A 17,190-nucleotide genomic window follows, 5' to 3' on the forward strand; every position below is an offset into this window, starting at 1 on the left:
TAAATAACACTCAAGTTGTTATCAGTGTAGAACAAACATGGGGCTGAAACGTTCTAGTAGGAGAGGCACACTGCAGAAATCCAGTGTAATGATGCAGGACTTTTCCAGTGTCCAAGTGGGACATAGGGCTGGATAAATAACAGCTGAAGAGCAGCGGCATTCTGAGGAAGCGTGCGAAAGCAGTCATATGAACTGTCATCATCTTCAGTTTTGCAGAATCTTGTGGTTTAACCCCAGCTGGCAACTAAGCACCACACAGCTGCTCGCTCACCCTCCCTGCCCACAGTGGGATGGGGGAGAGAATCGGGGGTGGGGGGGATGGGGGGGTGTGTAAAACCCAATTGCTTATCACCTGCTGACTGATGCCCAGCCCATCCCTGAGCAGCGATTGCTGGCCCCCAGCCAACTCCCCCCAGTTTATATACTGAGCATGACCCCATACAGTATGGCACAGCCCTTTGGCCAGTCTGGGTCAGCTGTCCTGGCTGTGCCCCCTCCCAGCTTCTTGTGCACCGGGCAGAGCATGGGAAGCTTCAAAGTCCTTGACTGGTGTAAGCACTACTTAGCAACAACTAAAACATCAGTGTGTTATCATTATTCTCATAGTAAATCCAAACCACAGCACTATACCAGCTACTAAGAAAAGAATTATTAACTCTATCCCAGCCGAAACCAGGACACAGAAAAATGAAGAATTTGACAGCAATCTTTATATTCAAATAGCTTCTGTTTTCCAAAGTGAAAGCTGAAAAATTAACCAATTTCTATAGCTGAGACAAAATCAATACATTATTTTGATTTTAACAGGTACTTATTTTGTTGAATGTTTGGAAAAGATAGTTTGAAGTGGAAACAGTTCCTTATACAGTCTAAATAGAGCACTTATCAAATCCTCAACTGTATTTGGAAGTTGCTAAGAGACAGCAGTTGTGATTACAAAAATAACTTTGAAAATACAACATCTACATTGATCTTGCTCCACTGCTTGTCAGCCCAAGGTAACATCAAGAATGTTACTAGATAATTATTATATAGTTAGCTGTTGGACTTTAAACAGGAATTGGGTACTTGAAACCAAAGTAGTTTGGGTGAACTTCAGGGTTATGTTGGGCTTCTGTTTTCTTGAAAACTAAAATTTTTTATTATCTTCATTTAGGTGACTGATAGTTGTGCAATTTAATGTCATATTTGAAGAACTATTTAAGGCAATTCTGTTTTCTTTGTTTTTTTGGAGGACAACAAAATGGCACATGATGTCTTGAAAATTAAAATGCGTAATTTAGTTTCATTTGAAATCAGAAGTGGTATAAAAATCTACGAGGTTTGAGTTCTTGATATTTCGTGGATTCACAGAAAAAGCTGTAGATATATTGACTTGTGAAATTTTTGAACAGGAGTTCTGTGGACATTGCATAGGAATAAGTCACTGCAGGCGCTATTCAGTGTGAAACAGGACAAGTGTTGAATTTGAAAATAAAACTCCATTTAAAGGAGCAAGAGCCAGAATCAGTCTAAATGCAGATCACTTTCTCATCATGGTCATCTAGTATAAGATCTTATTGCTGAGGAGATTTCCTTAGAAACATCTTCACTCTTATTGATCTCGGTGGCAAATCAAAATAAGTATTAGGTCTCTTTCTGCTGAATTGCTTTACAGAATACTAAAGAGCAGCATACCTGCAAGCAGTTCTGTCTCATAAGCTACCCTTTCCTGAATCCGTAATCTCCTTTTGTTTTCTGGAAACAAATCCTTGTTTCTGTAGTGTCCAGAGGTCATTAGACCTCATCTGAACCTTCCTGTTTGAATTCAACAAATGCCTTCTTTTTCATAAAGCAATAAAAGGATGATATGGTTTTGCTTTGCTTTTTTTTTTTTTTTTTTTTTTTTTTTGGTCAAATAGTTGAACCTCTTTTTCCTCATGAAAGCACAAACAAGTTTCCTTATCATCTTTGTTTCTGGTTCTTATTTTTTAGAAAAAAAAAAGCAATGGCTCCATTTTAAAAAAAATTGCAAATGGTTGTCTACTTTTAAGGCAATTCTGAATTAAATTAGTTGAGAATAGGTTACCTCCAGCTCCGTGTCCTTCAAATCTGCTCACAACCTTCAGAAATCAAGTAAGACGTTCAGTTCGCTGTCATCCATCATAACTGTCTCCAACTTGCCATGATAGTCTTTTCTTGCTTCCAGGTCTCAAATTTTCAAAAGTACAAGTTTCAGATTGTCTTAATAGCAGTAAGATATAGCATATTTCGTAAGCCAGCTGTTTAATTTTGAACACTTCCCCTCCTATTAATTAGTTGGTGCAGTTATGGTGTTTTGCATATATTGGGAGTGTCTGTTATGGGATAGAGACTTTAAGTACCTCACTGTGGGGAACAGCACAGAGCCAATGCTGTGGCTCACTGGTGCTTAATGTTCTATAGGTTACAGACAGTATAGCTCTCCTGACAAAGAAGGGTAGAGTTGTTTTCAAATTATATTGCTTCTAAGCTTAATTTTGAAAGTATAAATGTTTCAGTCCTTGCTAGCATGATAAGGCATTTTGTAGATAGATTATAATGACAGTTGTGTCTTGAAGGCAAGACACAACTGTCATCATGCGTTTCTCTGAAGCACAAAAATAAGATGGTCTTTTAAGAAGTGTAATTACACACGAGTGTGACTGTTCGGCACTACCATCTTGAATTTGGCAACTATACTGACACTATTGTTAGACTAGGGGAAGAGGAATACAGCCAGTGGGATGATGATGGGAAAAAGGTTAGTGATGATGGAGGAAAGAATAGTGACGACTGGTGGTTTTGACCTTGGGGCAAAGAAAAGCATCCTGCTTTAACACCTCGTACAAATTAAGAGTAGTAGAGCTCTTCTGTAGCTGAGGACTTCTTGATGAACTTTGAAATGACATTTTAATTGTCCTAAACCCAGGCCATGAAACCAAATTAGGAAGACAAGGGCCTGCCTTGATCTTACTGGTTTTCTGTGAGCAGTGTGTGGAGGGTGTATTTGATAAATTGAGGGAGTCTTTAGACTGGCAGACTGTAGACATATTCATGTTATGAGCAGAAGTTGCTTCCTCTCACATGTGCACACTAAAAATAATTAACTTTTAGAGAAAGGCTGAAACTTATGTAAACTGAAATATTTCTGTCTCAAGCCAAAGCCACATACTTGCCTATGACCATTGCAAAGTCTTTTCAGCACATCCATGTAATGTTTTTATATCCTTTTTATTTGCTACTTTAGCTTTTATCATGTTGTCTTGACAAGTAACTAACATTATTGTGGGGGTTTTTTATAGTTTACTCCGACTACAAAGCATTCAGTTACAATAACAACTATTTGAAAAGGCAGAAGCAAAAAGTCATCAGTTGTTGTCTCTGTAGCATTCCTGTTAGTTTAATTCCATGAAGTGTACAACTATTTCTAGACTAATCAAGTAAATTGGAATAGCTAAACACCTGTTTGCACCATACCTGTGCATCAGCAAAACACGGCATGTCTCCTATGCTGGTATGACTTCCGCTGTGAGTACTAATCACTCTCTGCCTATACCTGGTAGAAAGTAGGCCGTGAGTTAAGTGCTGCTAGTTTTTAATACTGTAAAGTTTCAGATTAATGTTAACAATGTTTGCTAAAATAGAGCTTTATCCATCTACCCTCCTAGTGTGGGTAGATCACAATTTTGCCAATTTTTTTTCACAGCACCCAACCACCAGCCCCCCAACCCAGGAGCTATTCCTCTCCAAGCCTTCTGTGCTAATTTTAAAACTAATGAGCATTGCTGCAGTGGTGGAGAGGTTTTTCTAGAAGTGGTTTCAGCACTGAAGTGAGTGTTACTAAAGGGCTTTTCTAATTATCTGTAACTGTATTTCATGTGCAGTATTGCAAGTTTAATAATATTGTAACTTGTGGGCATAGTATAATTAGTCTCTGCAAGTGAAAAAAGACCTTTTCTGGAGGGGAAAAGGGAGGCATTTAATAAATACAATCTGCAAAGCCAAAGTACTATAATTTAGCAAGATCCTGTTCCTCACACTTTGAACTGATCTTTGTAGTTTCTTGTATGGAGTATTGAGGTGTATGAAGATTCTTAAAGCCTGCCAAAATTCATATTCAAAACTGTCTTGTGGTGTACACCAATGTGTATTTTTAAACTGTAAGTTTATTAATATGACTCTAGAAAATTAATTGTACATATATTTAAACAATATGTTAATTTAAATTGAAAAGCTTCAACATATTCCCCCTCCCTCCCTTCTTGTTTCTCTTCACTTTTGCTGCTGGATTCCTTGGAGTTTTGGATTTCAGTATGTGGTCTTAATTTTGGAAGTAAGCCTGACACCTTTCCCAACTAATTAATAGAAAGCTGTCTAAAGAATAACACTAACAGATACATGGATGAATGACTCACCGCGGCATTTGTGAGAGGAGGTCATGCTGCACAGCTGCTGTTTTTTCACAGTTGGTCAATAAGGAGACAAGGAAGTTCATTGTCTTCTTAGATTTCCAAAAAGCATTTTTTGGGGTTATTACTGGCCTCTGGCAGGGATCCATTGGTGCTGAGGCCAGGCTCTCAAATTATTTATCACAGTGCTGGAAAATCAAGTGACCAGAGTGACAGTTTGGCAGCGCTAACAAGTTACTCAAGGTAGCTACGGCAATGGCAAACTGTGATTCCATGAACCCAGAAGGGTTCCCCGACAGATGATAACTGCTCTTGAAAATAGTAAATGGTGTCTAACATACCTAAATTTAAACCAGCACATAGTGGCATGGGAGATACGATTCTAAGTTATACACAGAACTAGCAGACTTGAACTCAAGGTAGTAAAGATAGAAAACTTTTCAGTATAATATATGGAGGTGCATAGAAAGTGGCATGATTGGGTGAACAAGGATTTATTGTTCCTAGTGGGGAACAATACCCTTTGTAAGGGGTGGAAATATCAAATCAGCAGATGGCATGTTCAGACAAACAAAAGAAGGTGGTTCATAACAAAATGTGTAGCTGAGCTGCATGGGTCCCAGAAGCATGGTGGATGCCAAAGGCTTCCATGGAAAGCAGAGATGAGCAACGGAGGAAAAATTCATCAAGCGCTATTGAATACAAAGACACCAGATCTGGCTCTGATACGCACAAATGTACAAAATATTGGAGATTAGAAGAGTATTCTGGAAACATCACAGCATTGTTTCATGTTAGAGATATGAAAAGCTAGATCTGTAAAAAAATTGAAAGTGTTGTTTCTTTTCCCACTCTTACCAGCTGGTAATAATGACTGAAATTAAAAATGTTAGTGTTGCTGAGGGTTTGCCAGTACTTGAGCAAGAGTTTCATGTTTTGGCATAGCATGCTTTAATAATTAATCACTCTTGACACTTTAAATTGCTAATGATATTGGATAGGAACCTTTTCAGTGAACTTTAAATAAAGGAAAACACTGATTTAAAATCTGAGTCAGCTTTTGAAACAATGCTCTAAGAAACCTACAGCTCTAATCAAAATGTTAATTTTGTCAGATCTATATGTATTCTTGAATATGTTGAGAATAATGTAGTTCAGAATTGTTACTGTACAATGTATATGCATATAGAGTTGAAAAAAATTGGATCCTTGATTTGTTTAATTTGCATATTTAACATTACAAAGAATCTGGTTTTATTCCCCATGTTAAGAAGATCTGAACTGTTCTTAATGGCCAGATTAAGGAAAAATTGTGACAGATTATTTCTGTATTTTTGGCTGGAATTTTGAGTCTGAAATGACAAACTGGAGGAAGATTTCATAGAATACATCTGCTTTGACTGAGCTTCTTCAGCTTACAATAACTGGAAGGTGACAAGACAAGTTTGCCTTACTGGCTGAAAACAATGAAGAGTCTTAGATGATCAGGGTGGGGCTGAGTGCAATTCAAATACAGCTATGTATAAAATTTTCTTTTCCACAGTAGCATGGAGTAGCCCTAAAAAGCAGTTCTTCTGACAGTAATGCAAATAATAATGGGTATCCCTTCAAAAAAAGTGCAAATGTTCAAAAAGATGTTTCCTGTATGTGCTGAATTTCCATCACATTAAAAAAACTACAAATATGAATGTCCTATATTAATTTTCATACTTCATATCAGAAACAGAAAACTGTAACTGTTTTTTCTGGAAGAAATAACAACATTCTATTCATCTTCTACAGTCATGCAAGAACAAGAAATCCTAGTTTATGACGCTTGCTGGATGGTGAACTGTTATAGGTGAGGGAGCTGATGTATATCATGACCTGAGGCCACTTCATAGTTCATCTTTCCTTATCTTCCACTTTTGTCATATGCTTCGCCACAGTTTCCTTCCAGTCAGAATATGACACAGTCAGAAAAAGAGAGGCAGTTGAACTTGAGAAGAGTAAGGGGCCTGGCTTCCATCCTGTTATAGACGGTGCATTAGGACACATGCCTGAAACTTTTCTCCATGTAATGTTCTGTATGATATGCTTGCAGATCACAAATTTTCATCTGTTTCACATATATGTATGCATATATATGTGTGTGTGTATGTATATCTCTCTCCAAATATATTTGATGGCAAGGAGTGTGGATGTTCTGGAGAACCAAACCCCAAACTTGGTATACAATGGATGGGGAAAGTTGTAAACAAACTATTAAGTACACCAGCATGCATTGATTCTGGCATCCTGGCTGTATTCTGTTTCAGACTCTTTTGGCAAAAATATAAGCCATGTCTGGGCTAGACAAATAAAAGCTTCTGTTGGCCCACCCTCCAAACAGTTTGGCCGTAAGCCAGTTGTGGTTCTTAAACCATATGGCCACATAAGCTCAGTGACAGAGCTGTGCTAATAAGCTTGTCATCCATAGCAGTTCCCCTGCAGTGACACCCTGGAAACTCATAAAAAGTTATTCATCCTCTGATCACTTTTTTTATTCTTCTCTGCTTCCCCACCCCTGAGGCACTACTCTGTTCTCTAATGTAATCTCCTTTTCTTATTTGTGTGCACATACCTTTGCATTGCTAGATATTAAAAAGCATGCTGCTTAAATGGACCTACTGTGTACTACCCAGTGGTGATCTAGACTGCTCTGTGCTTTTTATCACACTATTCTGAAATTCTGGGTAATCAGCTATCTTCATTAATCATCCACAAATCCTGTTAGCAGTAGGTTCTTTTTATTTTCTTCCAGATCATTGCTAAAGATTTCAAATGTTAAACTGGAAGGAATGCTCTGTAGATGCTGCTAGATAGTCCACTTGAAAGTTTCATGTTGACCAATTTCTTTTGCTTTCTCTTCAGTTAACTAGCTTGTAGGCTATTTTACATGTTCTCTATTAGTCACTTACATGGAATAAATGATGCTGTTAGTAAAGAGGAGAGAGAAAAACAGAAGCAGGTTTAACAAAACAAGTAAAATGGAGCGTATACGAGTACTTGGTCTGGAGGTTTTGGTAGAGACTAATAATGTTTCACTTTGGTAGGCTTGTACATCTGGTTATCTCTTTTATCATCAAAATTATTCACTTCAAGCTTATGTTTTATGAATTTCAAGTCAGTTTTCTCTACCTTGATTATACTATTTTTTGTACGATCTGCAAAATATATCTGTGATTACCTGAGGTGTATGAATTTGCTCCGAGTATTACTTGCGGTATCTTCCTTCTGCCTAGGGCAACTGTGAAACTCTACCATGGTGACTGCAACTTTGCTGGCACTTTTTGTAACCCAGTGCTCACTGTTAATCAAATTTATAGCAGTACCTTAGGTGTATAACAAAACAGTCCTCCTGCCCAAATATTCTGTGTCATAGGAGTGTATATCATAATCGCCTAGCAATAATCTTTGCCTCTTGTAGATCATGACTGCTGTGTAATTCCTTGGGAACGTTGTGTAACATGAATGATAACTGTATTTCATAATTTATGTGGTGTGCTTTGAGAAACATAGCATATATAGGCTTGTGAAATATTTGATCTTAATTTGATCTTATTCTGTAATAAGAAATGTTCATTTAACTTCTTTGCATTCCCCCCCCGCCCTTGTTTGTCTGACTGGTTATAAATGAGCTGTTCAGCTACACAATTTCCTTAACACTCTTTTTAAGTCTGGATTATACTGATTTAGTGTAAACTGCAATTGTTCACAAGTCATAATTCTGCCCTCTAAACCGACACTTTAAAAATGTGTTCTGTGTTCTTTTATCTTTTGTCAAGAATTTTGAAGTACAACTGTTCAAGACAAACTTGACTATTTAATTGTCACATTCATTGCTTTATTCTGTTTTCTGGAGCCTTCAGAATAATAGCAAAAGTTTTTTCAAATGAAGTAAGATCTGCTTGAGATTCTCCCATTTTCTTCTGTCTGTCTGCAGGGAAAGGTCTGTGATTTAAGCAGGCCATACGGCCCAGATTCAGAAAAAAAAAAAAAAATCATAGGAAGTGGGTGACTCCAAGGGCGATTTCTCAATAAGGTTGAATTCTCCTCTTTTTCTTCTGACTCAGTAGTGAGTTGCAGCTCAAGTACTAATCCTTAAAATTGAAAGCTCAACTGTTTAGAGGTGGTGTTAGCTGTATTACAAGAGGATTATCACAAAGAATGCTATTGCGCGGTGAGCCTATCTCAATCCACTGAAGCAAATCAGGTTATAGATGATTTTTTCCATAAGTAGAGCTCAGTTGCAAAAGTTCACCAGGAGCTGCTTTTCTTGTAGGGAGTTACTAAACATCTCCAGAGCCTTTGCAGTTGTGTTCTGGAGCACATGTCCTCCAGCAGTTTTCCACAATCACTCTCACTTTCTCACGAGCTCAGGAAAAATACAAGTTACTTAGCCAAGTTTAAAGGAATGCTTTTCCTTTAATATGAGAGAAGGGCAGCCAAGCTCCAAATAAGCTCTGAGAAGATACGATGTCCTTCTTAGCAAAGTATGCTGCAGTTTTATTAGTGGAATGTCTGGGGGAAAGCATAGATTACTTCCTTCAGAGTAGGAAAGGGATGTTCCAAAAAGGATGGTATATGCAATTAGCAGCTGCTAAAACAGAGAGAGCATCTGGTTCTGTTAAATGTTCCAAGTAACTGTTATAATAATCTCAAGTGTTATTTTGTTTAAGATAGTACAAATGGAAAATTGTTTTCTACCTGGAAGCTTAAGTTAAGAAAGTGATGGCAATCCTGCTATATGGAGGTCTCCAATCACTCCTCCATTTCATGAGGAAGCAGAAAACTTTGATGGTAGTAAACACAAGAGTTGACTGAAATAGTGGATTTCGTACTTAAATATGAATAATTCAATTCTGATACTTGCTAAGTCTACAAAACTAAGTTTACTTTTTCATCAGGTATTTCAGAGGCAAGATGATAATCAAATTTTGTAAAGTTAGTTGTAGGTACTGTCTTGTTATTCGCCCAGGGCAATCAATTCCTGAATGAGCATTCAACTGTCTACCCCAGTCACCAGCCCTGCTGGGGGAGAGAGGGATTGGACCTAACGACTTCCTCTGTTCCTTGCAACCTAAATTATTCTGCACTTCTAAATGTTTACTTCTGTGTCTAGGGTCTTCTCTAAAGAATAGCTCAACCGTAGTTTGCATTCATAATGAAGATTTTCTTAGACGAAAATGCTGTTTTAAAAAGGTTATTGTAAATTTGAAGGAAGCATGGGAAAGTCATTTGAGTGGCTTTATTTTCTCCCTGACCCTCCACATTACCCGTTCAGTACAGGATGATGAACATTTAATCCATGCCAAAGTGAGCATACTGATGATACTTCATCTTGCAATGTTAGGTGAAGGCTAGTAAACTGACTCTTATCCGTCTCCATAACAGAAGCAGAAGGATGCCACTTTTGCAAACAACCAGAACCTGCTCTGAAAACCGATGCCTGGTAGTCTGTCCTGAGCTGAGAAATTCAGATGTGTGCACGTTTGCCTTTGCTCCCCCAGTGCTTTCTTGTGTAGGTTACACGGTGATGCACAGTATCAGAAAAATTGTTTTTCAGAGAGGATACTTCTTAAAGGGCTTGCTTAACTGAAACGTGATCACTGCTTATCAGCTTCCTAAAGCTTTATGTATATTGTTGAGTATTAAAACAAAAGAACAACTGACTTTTTTCACTCCGAACTGGAAGAAACAGTCATTTCTCCATTTATTGAGATTTATTGTCTTCTATGAATTACATTTTATAGTAAACTGTTCCATCACTGTTTAAAAATGCAAAATCGTGACTGAAAATGCAGTGCATCAGAACCACTCTTCAAAACTTCATTAGTGGAAGAAATACTTAAATATTATGATGCTGTGTTGTGGCATGGGAATAAAAGTTAAGGCTGTGAATTACTAGTTGCCCACTTAAATGCTTATACACCCAATTTTTAATTGGACTAATTGAAATTAGATTTTAAAATTAGAATTAATTTAAATTAATTAGACCTAACTGAAAAGCCTTCTGTTGGAAAGTAAATCACTGGCTCTTCATGTATTTCAGGTAACATTCAAGGAGCAACAATAGTGGATGCCCTTGATACACTATACATCATGGAAATGAAAGAGGAATTCAAGGAAGCCAAGGAGTGGGTTGAAAAAAACTTAGATTTCAATGTGGTAAGTAGTGTTGCTGATTTAACATTTAATGCTCTGTTTAGTCTCCAGGGGCCAATTGAGGACTGGGTTCTAATATTGCAAGCATGATACAAGGATACAGAATTTAGATCATTGATAGATAAAACAAGGCAGGAAGCAGAAGCATAATAAACTTACTGCTCTGCTTATACGCAGTTTTTCAATCTGAGAGATTTAGGTAGATAGGAGGCAACGAGCTGAACTGAAGGAAGGAAAAAGGAATAGAGTATTTACCATTGTAAAGTAAACAACAAACTTTTCAGCCCTTTTGGATAGAAGAATTGGGACACTTCAAGCATTAATTTTTTCATTGTATAAACACTTTGCATTTTTGCGTTGTGAAATCTTCCACAAATTACACTTACACTTAAAGCAACACGCCATACTTAAAGCTACATGTCATACATACCATTTAAGTTCCGTTGTGTGTTCTAGTGAAGTTAAATCCCCTGAGTTAGGCTGAACTGTTGGCACAAACTGAGCTGCTTCAGTCTTATGAGGCACCAGGTCATCACAACTGCATGTACAAATCATCCTATTAACGGGTAAATATGTAACGAGAGCAAAGTCCATTATTAAAGGTTTTATTCTAGAAAGGCCCTGAACAGGCAAGAACCTCTGTAAAATTTCAAATAAATTGAGAAGATCTGGTTTAGGGGTTTTTTTTTTTGGTTGGTTGGGTATGTTTTGTTTTTTTTTTTTTTTGGTGGGCCAGAGTATGTATTATAATTGCTGGGTACAGAGAGCTAATGGAGTACCTCTGCTGATTGATGTAGTAAAGTAGGAAAGCATTGTAGGCACGGTACACTGAGCACTTAAAAGCTCTCGTAGGTGACGTGCGTAATGGTAGAAACACTTTCTGAAAACAAAGTACTCTTTCTAATATGTTATGCAAAAGTCAGGATTAATTAACTTCTCTTACATGCTTGAGAATTAATTATCATTTTAAGAAGGAGGAGTTAATAAGAGTGGATATTATATAGTTTATATAAGCAGCAATTTAGTGTGCATTTATGTTTACATCAATAATGTAAATACAGGATATTAAACTGTGCTTCCGAGTAGTGTCAGATACCTGAATGACATGCTAACTTTATCTTATGCATAAGATTTTTTTTTTCTAAAGGAATTTTTGTAATATTAAATTCCTGTCTTATTAGCTTAGCATTATTAAGATGTTTAAAAATGTAAGAACAAAACATCATAGAAAATAGCAAAATCCACTTCAAAGGAAGAGCTGAGCTCCACTTGGAGGAACATCATAAAGCACTGTAGAGTGATTTACATTAATAACACTAAAATCTTTGGTTTTGCATAAATCTTGCTATACTTTGTACTGGAAACTTCTAGATGGTATTGCCTACAATTTCAGCTCCTCTTGTTAATTTATGTACTTTTTAAAACTATGTAGCACTTACTTATTTTTTCTCAGTAATGCTTAAAAGCTATGAAGCCTTTCAAAATATCTGAAATTTTGTATTGCGTTAATCGGTCAATGCAGCAATCCAGCAGATTTACTGAAACTACTTTACAGATAAAACTGATATGCATCAGGAATAATGTCTTGTTCCTGATATTCCTGTAAATAGCTGTCTTGAGTTTGACACCTCACAAAATTATTTTCATAATACTTCATAGTCCTATAGAATTGAATTTTACGTTGGTATCAGTAATGAGTAGATGAATTTTCCCAAAGTGAAATGAGGAAATGAAAATAAATAATCACAACACCAACTTTAATAATTGACGTCGGTTTGTTTAACAGTTGAATTGTTTGACGCTACTCAACTTGTACTCGTTTAGTTTTCCACTTTAAATATAAGTTCTAGTTTCAAATGCTGCTTTGTATTTGTATCTTACAGTTTAAAGTTGGAAATCACTTAACATAAAGAACAGCTGGGCCCTCTCTTTTATGTTTAAGCATTTATCATGTATCAGGCGTTACTTGACATTTTCTGCATTAATGTTTTGTACACTCTTACTTGCTCCTGTTTTAGAAACCTTTCTCCCATGAAAGTGATTTAGTTTTTAATAACTGACACACTGACATATCCTTACGTATTATTTCTTGTGAGTAGAATAAAACATGTTTCTGTTTGATGTTTCTGGTTATTTCCTGGGCAGCAACTGCTTAATCAGCTTTTGGGGAAGCATGTTTGGCCTTTATTTGTATAAATAGGATTAGTTTTTCTCTCCATTTAATCTTAGAACTATGCTTTTTAAATCTTAACTTTTCTGTAACATGTTCTTTACAAAAATAGCTGTGACTGTATTCTGTGGCAGAACCTTTTCTCTTTATATTCTATGTCAATGCAGCTGCATAAAGCAAGTTTTCCTCTCTAGAAGTTTGTAATACATCAGATACTCATTGTACATGTTGAACTATTGGCCCAGCGCTCGATCTTTCTCATCAGCTGATCATAAAAGTTTCCAAATGTCACTTTGTAAACTAGGCAGTAGTTTATCCACATAAAAGGATTTATGGAATAAAGATGACTTAATGGGAAACGGCATCATCTCTTCACATGTTAGATTTCAGTCCCTCAATTCGATGAATTAGTTGTCAGGGTTACTCTTGTTTACCTTTCCGGAGAAAGCAAACTGTTTTGATTTTGAAGGAAAATTCTAGATAGGTAAATGCCACTTTTCTCGGCAAACTTGTGAATTTTGGTAAGCTTGTGAGTAGATGTGTTTGGAAGCTTCCCCTTTTGGAGTATAACATGCTTAGGCTATTTTTATTATAACTGGAGCTGGTAGCCCTGTGATTTTATAACCGAGATATCCACGTTGCAATGCTTGGAGTTTTTTTCTCTCATAACTGCTGAAATTCCTCGTATTTGATACCTTGCTGAAGTTTCAGCCAAAATGAGTAGTCCTTCAGGAATTGAGTTGCATTTTCTGATTCTGTCAATATTTTAAGAGATTTAGACATACTCATGCCTTTGGAAAGAGCTGACATTTAGCAGTGGCTAAATCCATGGTCTTTGCAGCATGGATGTGTGCTCTGTTTTCCATTAAATCACTTCATGTCTGTGGGGGTGTATCTTTGCTCTTCAGTTAATATAGCTGAGGATTTGGTCTGACCTCCCCACGCATGCTGCTGCCCACACACCCTTTTCACGGTGCTCGTGCACGGCCCTGCCCAAGGCTGCGCTGGGCTGGGTTGTGTATCTACATGTTGCAACGGAGGAAAAAGGAGCCAGTCTTTCACGGGATCACTAGGGAGCTTGGCTGTTTCCTAGCTACAACTACACACTGCTGCATGCTTCTCTGTTTTTATTTTTTCGTTATTTGCTTTAGGACCTGCACACACACAGAGCATTCATAGCTTTCTGAAAGAGTTTCTGTACCACCACTCAATTTCTGCTTCACGCTGGGGAGGAAAAAGCTATCGGTCTCTGCCACGCAAGGGGTGAACCACAATGAATCCATACTTGGGAAGAGGGATTGGAAGAGGGATCTTAATGAGATGGATGGAGGGGTCAGGAGTCAGGGAGCAGTCGTGCAGGAGCTGAGCCGCTTGGCACAGCAGTGAAGGGTTGGGAGTTAAGTACTGGAATTAATGGTGCTTCGCTTCTACACCCAGACACATCCCAACTTCTTTAGGATAAGAGACTAACTGACCCGTCCCCCTCTTCTTCAGCCCTGCTAAACTCCTTCCCCACAAAAGGACAGTCTGGCCCATACTGCATAGTGGGAACAGTCCTTGGCCTACATGGTGTCCTGAAGTGTGCCTGGACATTGGCTTGAAAACTAGGGGCCCAAACCAGACCAGAAGGTGATAACAATTAAATGGTATGTGGGACAGTGCTTGAATTCATGCCCTGACCCACTGATCAGCCATCTGATGTGGGTGTAGTCAGGCAGGACCAGAATGGGAACAAGGTACGGAGCAGGAAGCCATGCGCTTGTTGGGAGAAGAGGAAAATGATTTCTTCTGCCAGCAGATTGCTCAAAGGTGAATTTGGATTCAGACTAAAATAGCCTTCCTGTTGGTTATTAGTGGATTTGGCTTTGTTTTCTTCATCCCTCTCTATTTTTGGTCAAAATGGAGGATGGCAGAAAGTTATGATTGCTCAGTCAGATGAAAGTGGCAGCGCTCTGTGCAATAGCTCTATCTATGTGGATAAAATTTAATTGACTTCAGTTGACATTTTATGCGAGCACTGACTCATCGTGCATTATCTGTCTGATCATAGATACCTTCCCTTGTTAACTACACAGGATGGATCAACCTAGGAAAGAGTTGATGTTGTGCTGTGGGGAAAGTATGAACAGCATTTCATTATTTGCTCTCGGAGACAGGTACTAAATGACCTGAGGAGCTGCATCAAGAGAAGGGAACGAGTAAGACTGCAAGGATACATTGAGTCTTGTGTCCTGCCAGCACTCTTAAGCAAAGCTGTTTACAGACAGACTGTCAATCAGTCACTGTATCTGATTTTATAAGCCACCCTGAAGCTTGAAGGCTTACTTACCAGTTCTGATTTTCATCTTTCTACTTAGCTTTGCAAATTTCAGTATCTTTTAAAGAAGCTTCATGCAACGTAGAAGTTTTGCATGTAATATGTCTACTGTTTTGGGAACTAGAAGAGAGTGGAAAAAGTACAGAAACTTGAAATTGTGTTTATCTCTACTGCCATGTGTAGATTAACTTGCACCTTTTCCAAGATCCCAGAATAGCAAATATTATTTGGATCTAATTATTAATGCTTCCAGCATTTATCTTTAGCTCAGATCTATCTGTGGTGTGGCAGTCAGTAACAGGACAGACTTTTAGAATCCAGATTGTTTATTTCAAACTTCAGCATTTACAAATTTAAGTCCCGCTACTCTCGAACTGTAGATATTATGATTGAATTATAATTATATTTAACAGTCCATAACCTAATGTTCTGGCTTGGAGGCAGATGGTTCTTTGGCACTTTATTCTTGATGGTTTTTTCTCTTTAACTGAGAAAATCAGAGAGTTTCCAAATATAACGATTTGGAACAGGATAGCTTTCCTATTTTAAAAAAAAAAAAAAAAAAGGCGTGTGGGAGGTGAGAGTAAATGGACTTCAAGTAAATGTATAATGGGTCTGTGAGGAAGCTTAAGAAAGCCAGCAGTTGAAAATGGTTCTTTAGTTTGTGGGACCATTTGTTTACTAGTTTGCCACATAACTTGTTAGTAAACTCTAAATGCCAGACTTCAAAGTGACTTGATTTTGTTTTGATTGTGAATAGGAAATTATTCCGATGGTCTAAAAGGAGATCCTGCAAATTTATTATTAAATGCAGTTCTTTTGCTGCTAGAGTTCGTTAATGCCTTCAGTAACAACACTATTTTTGTGCCTGTTTAAGATCTTACAGTTTGCCATGTAGGGACTTCAGCAAGGTTGAATAGCATGTTATGCAATAACCAGGTTTTGACACTTGCAATAAAAAGGTTACTAAAATTGTTTCCCTTGTCTATGGGAACTGAGTATTTTAGCCAGCTGCCACTAAATTTCATTTGTGGAATACGAATGAAACTTGTTTCCCCACAATTGCAAGTAATTAAAATGTTGTTTAATTACAGTAGCTTCAAGTGAGCTATTGTAGTACTCTTGGTGTCTCTATCATACTTCCTGGACTGCTTGAAAATGCTAAGATTTGTTGTTGTTCCCAACCTTTGTGTTTCAACAGGGGGATATTATTATTATTTAATAGTAATAACAATTCCAAATCCCTCTCATTTCACTTGAAATGTGGGCCCTTTGTGTCCATTTTTTAGTCTAGAATTATATACATTATTCAGCATTGTTCAGTATAGAGTCCCTGGCGTTCTCTTGCACAGCTTGTTAACCTGCAGGATATGGGCCGTTTGCAATGGTACGGTATGGTATGTGGCCGTGGGGGGAGTTGCTATATTTCTTGAACATAGGAGCAATAGATGGAAATGCAGATGAGGTGACTGAAATTTTATTACACTGCTGATGAGGTAAGAACAGGAGAACTGAAGGAAAGAAAGTTTTGGAAAGAATCTGTGCAATAAAGACTGACACAAGTTATTTGGTAGGATTTGTGGCCTTATTTGGATTTTTATAAAAACAAAGTGAGTAAGCTCTTTATCAAATACAAATTAAGGTGACTTAATTATTGTGGATACATTCATCCACATAAACAGCACACAGTATTTTCTCCAATTGAATTATGAATGGCAGAGCAAGTACCAGTGCTAATGAGTGCCAGGTGGAAGCTGATACTACATAAATAAAATTGGGTTGTATTTCAAATGTTGTGTTTATAAGTGAGGGTGACTTCCCATGAGAAAACATAGATGGAAGTTGTTTTGGCCTTGGTCTATGAATTTGTGGAGAGGAGGACTTTCAGGAAAGAGATGTGTTAAGGAAATGATCCAGAAGGATGTTTTGGGAAGGTGGAGGAGTCCAATAGGAGAAGGGCTTCAGGAGAGCCCAGCTGACAGTAGTTTTGTTGTCTGAACAGAGCTTTCAGCATTAAATTCAACCACAGCTGGTTTAAGCTTCAGTAGTTTACCAGTTGTAGGCTTAATCCTCTGGTGTATGGAAGGGTGAGGGAAGTGAAGTGAGGT

At 37.6% G+C, this 17,190-nt stretch overlaps 1 protein-coding gene across 1 annotated transcript in view; it reads left to right on the forward strand.

Moving 5' to 3' along the window:
* MAN1A1 (mannosidase alpha class 1A member 1) overlaps nt 1-17,190 on the forward strand; it is a gene marked incomplete at its 5' end in the record, with an annotated part of 152,515 nt that overhangs the window by 39,139 nt on the left and 96,186 nt on the right. The window contains one exon of the mRNA XM_082305357.1: nt 10,483-10,598. Within this exon, the coding sequence (XP_082161483.1) occupies nt 10,483-10,598 (116 nt within the window). The remainder of the gene's footprint in view (nt 1-10,482; nt 10,599-17,190) is intronic.

The sequence above is a fragment of the Platalea leucorodia genome (genome assembly GCF_965183815.1).
Source record: "Platalea leucorodia genome assembly, chromosome: 3".
Classification (NCBI taxonomy): Eukaryota; Metazoa; Chordata; class Aves; order Pelecaniformes; family Threskiornithidae; genus Platalea; species Platalea leucorodia.